The sequence below is a fragment of the Grammomys surdaster genome, unplaced genomic scaffold (assembly GCF_004785775.1).
Source record: "Grammomys surdaster isolate TR1022 unplaced genomic scaffold, NIH_TR_1.0 203, whole genome shotgun sequence".
NCBI classification, from domain to species: domain Eukaryota; kingdom Metazoa; phylum Chordata; class Mammalia; order Rodentia; family Muridae; genus Grammomys; species Grammomys surdaster.
In genome coordinates, this window is record NW_021604648.1 from 8,320,595 (window position 1) to 8,328,176 (window position 7,582).

At 38.2% G+C, this 7,582-nt stretch overlaps 1 protein-coding gene across 2 annotated transcripts in view; it reads right to left on the bottom strand.

The window, feature by feature from the left end:
- Positions 1-1,497: 1,497 nt before the first annotated feature.
- Positions 1,498-7,582, bottom strand: part of Rab30 (RAB30, member RAS oncogene family) — a 33,319-nt gene continuing 27,234 nt past the window's right edge. For both annotated transcript variants that reach the window (XM_028770658.1, XM_028770657.1), the window contains one exon: positions 1,498-4,226. In XM_028770658.1, coding sequence (XP_028626491.1) covers positions 3,976-4,226 — 251 coding nt within the window. In that variant the 3' untranslated portion in view covers positions 1,498-3,975. The remainder of the gene's footprint in view (positions 4,227-7,582) is intronic.

The window sequence follows — 7,582 nt, forward strand, 5'->3', positions numbered from 1 at the left end:
GTCCAGCCTGATTTCTGGAGCTACAGACTGAGATCTAGTCTTAAAAAAAAAAAAAAGGCAAAAAGTAAAAAACAGTGTCTCCCCAGAGTAATTATACCATGAACATCTTGTGTTTAAGAAGGAGGTGAAGAACCATCTCTGTTACTCAATAGTAATGACTGACCTGAAGGGATACTATCATAAACCGATGTTGCCTGTATGTACAGTGTAAGGGAAAGGCAGCTTTCCTTTCAAACATAGATAAACTTGTGCCACAGGAACAAAAGTCCCAGGAAAGAAAAATCTATCTTCTTCATTTAGAGTTTAACAATAATTGCTTATGTGGAATACCTCTTGTCAGAGAATGAGATGTGAAACACACCTGTCAAGACCATGACTGAAGGAAGAAAGTAAACCATTGCTGTTAAAAATTCTGAAAAGAAACAAGAGTCCAAACCTGCAACGTCTTAGAAGGTGATCCCTACTAAGTGTGTATGGCTATGAGCTGCAGAACATTCCTCAGAACTGAGACTTAGAACATCCTCTATCTTTAAGGCCACTGGTATGATACATGAGGGTAAAAATAAAGTTAAAATAATTTGCAACTGTTATATTTTTTTTTCAGAATTAGTCTAAGTAAAGTTGATGCTGTCAGATAGCTCAAAAGGTAGACTGTCAAATCCCTGCTCTAACACCAGGAGTCAAAGCATAGGGTCCTTCCAGGTACACTTTGACGAAGAGAAGAGAAAGAATCAGCTTCCTTCCTCCCTCCATCAAGCCTCACTGCTTTGAATCATACTAGTCCAAACATCTTGTTTTGGTCAAATGGTTTCTTAATAATTTCAAAATCAAAAGCTGACATACTATAATGCTAATACATTTCAGTTTCATTTTTAATTATTGTCTTTCCACTTAGGGAAAGATGCCGACATAAAAAAATGACTAAATGGTGGGTGGGGAGAGAGGATGAAAACCAGAAAAAGCCAATGATGTAACCTTTGAAGTCTACCCAAACCATGATTGGCTCGATGTAATTAAATATTAATATAGTCCAGCAGATCTAATGAAAGAATACAATGGAACACAGCTCTTGTGTAGGAAAAGGAGAAACCAGTAAGTTCTTTGAGGACACAGTCTATAAATAGCCATATCAAAAACTATTGATTCCATAGATCTTTTCCAAGCATGACTCTATAACCTGAACATGTATTTTCATTGGAAACTAAAAAGATGGCCACATATTTAATAGTTTTATTAAAAAGAAAAAAAGGTCATATTATAAATGGAAGGAGAGATGGCCTTGTTAGGATGAGCTAAACTTCATTACAATAAACCAAGTCTTGGGTATTTTTTCACCATTAATTAATTTAATGTAAAGGAGGCTTATCTGAGCAAATATTGCCCTGGCAATAATAATTATTAGGCAAAATAATATTTATGTTCTACCCTAGATTGAAACGATTCTTTCTCAAGAACCACTTCAAGGACTTTCACTTAAAAATAACAAACAAATAAAACTCTTGGCACTGAATCATTTATTCAGTTGGTATTTATTGCACCTACAATATTGTCAAGGATTGTTCTCAAACTTGAGATACATCACTGAACAAATATCCCAAAGGCCTAATCTTAAATTCACAGAACTGTGGGACATAAGGGCCCAGCTTCTCAAGTGTCCACACTAATGGGCCAAAGATTGGTGACTATGATTTACTCAAATACTCAGAGACCCAGGGGGAGATAGACCTGGAGCAGAGCTCTCTGAGCTGTTTCTGAACAGATGGGGGTGCTATAAGCCCAACGGAATAAGAATAACAACATAAATGTGACCCCAAAAGCTGTTATTCTAGAGCTAAATTAGTCCGATCTAACAAAGCCCTTAAAGTTCACAAAGCAACGTTATTATTTTTAACACACTGCTGTGAGACAAGGCTGAGTCATCTTATGCTGAGGAGATCAGAATTTTGCCATCCAGAAAAGTAATAAATCTAAATTTGGGGATATTCACAGTAGAAAGATACATTTTTCTGTAACTTTGATTAGTTTATCTTCTGATGCCTTTGGTTGCTGGCTATTAAGCAAAGATATAAATGATTTTTATTTTCATTTAAGTGGTTTATTTCCCCTTCCTGTATAAAGGAAAGACAGTTCAAACTTTTAGGAAGCTTTTTTCTTTCCTATAGAATCAAGAAAAGCATAGTGAGCCAGTCAAAACCAATGACTGCTAATAATACATGCAGTCACATGTAAAAAAGATTGGACATTATGGAATCTTCTAGAAATGCTAGAAATGTGTTATCAATAACCTGCTGTGTTGACTCATTGCCTTACAATTCAGTAGCTTTCCAAGAGTGACACGTCAGGTCCAAGATTGTCACCATCAATACCAACAGTGGAATTACACATCTTATCCTCATTCAGTGATTCATACTCAGTTATGTTATACAGCAAGCTACAGCGACACCTGACAACACCAAGAGCATACAGACTTAATTACTGTCGTATTTGCATTTATGACAGTGAACAAATTGGAAGGTATCAAAACATGGCACTGAAGAAACAGGAACTCATTCAGCAGCACATCTTCCAATTTGAGTCCTGTTGTGAAATTGGCTAAGTAAAGGCATATATACCTCCATTTGAATTGGAGATTTTGAGTAATACATGCATACCAGTATGGGAAGGAAAGAGTAAAAGAAGGAGTGGGGAAAGGAACACTTTAAGGGGAGACTAGGGGAAAGAAAAGATAAAGGGAAAAGAAATGTGTGGTCATGAATCTGCAATCAACATTAATATTAATAAAGGACAACTCAGCCTGCTTCCTGAGCAGCACTTTCCTAAGTTTATTGAAGATACAAAAATGGTTTGTGAGACTTTTCATCTGTTGCTATTCTCACTTATTATACTAAAAATGTCTACAAAATCCTAAACCTTGGTCCATCCAAGGCTAGTTCCAGAAAGGAAAAGGCGTGACCTATTAGAGAGAGCTGCGCTCTGTCTGGAAGTCTGCTCTGCAGTCAGTCCATAGTCCACAGTATTTTGGTCATATCTGCTCTGTTTTCTCTTGCTACTCAACATCTGGTACAACTAGTCTTCTTTATTAGAATGTCATCATTTATATTTTTCCCCATATTTTTTATACTTTAATTTACTTGAAGGGCTGGATAAGTGTGAAAGAATAGAAGAAAGTTAATAAATTTCAAGGAGAATATGAAAGTAAAAGGGCTTCTCATATCCAAACCCATCCTAGAAACGGTGGTAAGGAGACTGAAAAAGACTGCTGACTCATGGATTTCCCCCATTCTCTTTTTATTTTAGGTAATACATCTAAGGGTATCAATGTACTAAAACGTTTGGTCTGTGAAATAGCATAATCATTAGCACCAAAAAGAGTCATGGAGCTTGTATATATTATTAAACAATAATTTTTACTGTTGGTCATGAGAAGAGTTCCCATTTTTATATCCCAAAGGTTTTGAAAGTGCTTGTGGACAAAAGAAATAACACTTTTCAAAATCTCCATGGAGTCATCAATAAGTACTACAGAGACAGTACTTGGCCTTTCCAGATTTGGTTTACCTGGTAGACAAGAAATCCATGGGCACCAGATTACCACTGAAGCCTAAAGAACAGCCCCTCATGCACCCGCTGACACACAGAAGGATTCCTACAGTACATGATCCCCTGCTCTGTGTTCAGGAATGCATTTTTACTTGCTTTTTTTAAAAACAAAAGCAACATGCTCTGCAGATCATGGAGCGCTTAGTGCAATTTTCTCCTTGCTCCAACGCCAGACTGCAAAAGGCTGAAACCATTATGTGTTCTGCTAATGCTGGCCTGTAGTCAAGGCCCTTGGCCTGCATGCTTGGTAAGCTCTGGAGCCTACAGGAGTCAGAAGGTCCAAGAGCGAGAGCCATAGTCATTGCCAGATTCCCTAGCAACATATGGCCCACCAAGGCAACTACTGATTCCCTTTGATTCTCTTTGCCTCAGCCTTTAGTTGAAATTACAACAAGTCAAATAGCTGATGCTTTTCCCCTCTCCGGGTAAGGGTGATGATACATTGTTCACCAGTGTGTTCTGTCTTGCTTCACTGATGAGTCGGCATGCTAAGTCAAGGAAGAGTTTCTCCACATTGTCAGATTCCTTGGCTGAAGTCTCCAGGTAATACATGTCCTGAGCCTCTGAGAACTCTTCTGCTCTCTGTTGGGAGACCTCTCTCCTTTCAGCCAGGTCAATCTTGTTGCCTGTAACGATGGTAAATCAAAGAAAGAATCATCACATGACTTTGTTTCAGCCAAGAAGCATCACAATTCAACTCCAGAACTGAAGTTGATCAGGAGATTAAACAGATGAGCAAGTAAAGCTCAACAAATATACCATGATTGCAGGATTGTTTATTTTAAAATACTAGTGCCATGAATTGAGAATATAAGCCAAGGAAGCAAAAAAGAGTATAATTCTCAACTGTCTAAATAAAAAAAATATAGAGAAATTCCATTTTTGCTTACTTTTTAAGAAAATAATAAAGCAAGATTGTAGTTTAAAAGACAATGGTCACCCAGAAAGAAAAACGTAGAGAGCACAGGGGTGGAAGCCAGAACTCTCTGATCATATTCTGCTTTACAGATATGACTTTAGAAGCTCACTTTAACATAATTAAATAATACAATTATTTAATTAATACAAAATTTAAAAGTAACCTGTAAATATTAAACATGTTTATCATATAGTGGCATAAGTACATAAAATGATTTCAATTAAATTTAAAACATTATGATTTAACCCTGCATCCTTAAGGTATGCATGCTAAAGACAAAAGAAAGTTTAAGGACAAAGTCTTGAACTCATTCAGTAATCATGTTGTCAATGGCAGAGCTGGTATTGGGATTAAGAGTCTGCTATGTGTGTATTAAGGGATAAAGCAAGTCATTAATTATGTTGGTACCACTTGGAACTGGGATTTTAGACATGAGAAGATGAAATACAGGTATGAGATTGTGATGGTTTGTATATGCTTAGGCCAGGGAATAGCAATGTGAGGAGGTGTGGCCTTGCTGGAATAGGTGTGTCACTGTGGGTATGAGCTTCAATACCCTAGTCCTAGCTGCCTGGAGGTGAGTCTTCCACTGGCAGCCATCAGATGTAGAACTCTCAGCTCCTCTTCCACCATATGCCTGCCTGGATGCTGCCATGCTTTCACCTTAATGATAATGGACTGAGCCTCTGAACCTGTCAAGCCAGCCCCAATTAAATGTTGTCTTTTGTAAGACTTGCCTTGGTCATGATATCTGTTCATAGCAGTAAAACCCTAACTAAGACAGATTAATGATACCAAGTAAAATTTTTACAGTTTTAAAATATAAATCTAAGTATCTATATGATTAACTCAAGGTATATTTTATCTTTTTAAAGTTTTCTGCTCCTTTTTCCAGGTAGGCTGACAATAATCAACTATGCTATCTGGTAACACTGCTTAAATGAGCCAATTGATAAGTTATTGTGGATGTGAGTTATAAATACCTAGTAGACAGTCATAACACTGGAAATTCCTGAGTGCGGATTCACCATTGAAAAAATTCTGTCAGTTATGTTCGTGGAGCTGTTCCTTTGGGGGCACAGAGGCATCTAGGCCAGTGACTCTCTTGTACTTGTCACAGTGAACTTTGTTTCCTGATACCTGGGTCCTCCAAGCCTGCCAAGAGGACTATGAGACTTGATGCCAACCTGCCATCAAGTCAAGTGAACTATCATGTATCTTTCCAAGTGAACAGGATGCCATGTGTAGGTTAAGACTGTCCTGTAAGTCTGAACACAACTTGTTGACCCTAATAAAACAACACAATTCATATGCATACATATCAGCTTTTAATACAAAAAGTTTAGAAATGGTGACCTACAAGTAAAGATGACTCCAACACTGAGGCAGGGGTTTCTAATTATAATCTTCACATTAGAAAGGAATATCACCTCTTGAAGACATCGTCAGTTGTAGGTGTGGAGAAGTAAATGATATACCTGAATATTTGTCATATCAGAGAGCGGGAAAAATAGTCTCAAAGACACCTAGAGTAATCCCAAGGGATTTGGGAGCTCATTTAAAGAAGCTTCCTTTGTTAATGATGGAATAATAGGAACTTGGACAGTAATCATTGCACAAGGTTAAAACACACTGAATGAACATTTAGGTTCAGAAATCCACAGCATATTAAAAATACAAATGAGATGGGTATGCTGGTGCATGCCTGTAATCCTAGCACTCAAGAGGTAGAGACAGATGGATATCTGTGAGTTCAATGCCAGTCCAGTACAAAGTGAGTCCAAGACAGTCAGGGCTCTGTTACACAGGGAAATCCTGTAACAAACAAACAAAAACAAAACAAAAAACACCACTAAACAAATGAATTTTAACGGTTAGTTTTGGAAGATCCTATGAAAGCAACTCATTACATTGGAAACTACTGAACAAAAAGAGAATAAAAGGCCAGTCATGGTAATGCACACCTTTAATCTTCGCCCCTGTGAGGCAGAGGCAGGCAGATCTCTGAGTTCAAGGCCAGCCTGGTCTATAGACACTGAGGGTCCATACCCCCAGCTGGCTTTGATTGGTTATAAAGAATTGCCTTATAGCCAATAGCTAGGCAGGAAGATAGAGAAGGGAACTTTTGGATTCCATTGGCAATGGACCTAGGGGAGAAGGAGAGGAGAATCACCATGACTCAGAGACAAAGGGATCAGATTTAAGAGCTGCAGGAGAGAAATCATCCAGCAATGTAGGTGGAAAGGGAAAGCAGCCCTGTGTGTGGGTGGGTGGGGGGGCTGCCTAGAAGGTAACAGGGCAGCAAAGATAGAATACAGATTTAGAAGGTGTTAAGCTAGGAATACCAGAGGGTACTGTGTGCAAGCCATGTGGAGATTTAGAAGTTCCTAGCCATTGAGCTAGTCAAGGCATATCAAAATCAGCTGGTTGTGTGTGTGTGTGTGTGTGTGTGTGTGTGTGTGTGTTCACGCTCACACAGCATGTGTCCCCAGAGCTCTTGGGTGGGTACAGAGCACACAAGGGAGCCAAAGCACCATAGCAGATTAACTATTCACTGCTACAGGGCTTACAACAATAAATATATAAGATTTCATCTTATACACACTAAGATCAATAAAACAAGTGACAGCTCATGCTGGCAAAGGGGAGTAAAGGAAACACTCATCTACTTCTGGTAGGAGTGCAAATTTGTACAACCATTATGGAAATCAGTGTGATTCCTCAGGAAGAAGATCTATCCAAGATCCAGCTATACCACTCACTCTTGGGCATATACCCAAAAGACACTTCATTCAACCACAGAGACATTTGCTCAACCATTCACTGCTGTTCTAGTCATAATAGCCAGAAAATGGAAACCTAGATGTCCATCAACAGAAGAATGGATAAAGAAAATGTGGTACATTTACAAAATGGAGTATTACTCTGCCATTAAAACAAAATGAAATAAAGACATTCACATTCACAGGTAAATGGCTGGAACTAGAAAAATGCCATTCTAAATGAGGTATCTCATAAGAAAGAAAGAAAGAAAGAAAGAAAGAAAGAAAGAAAGAAAGAAAG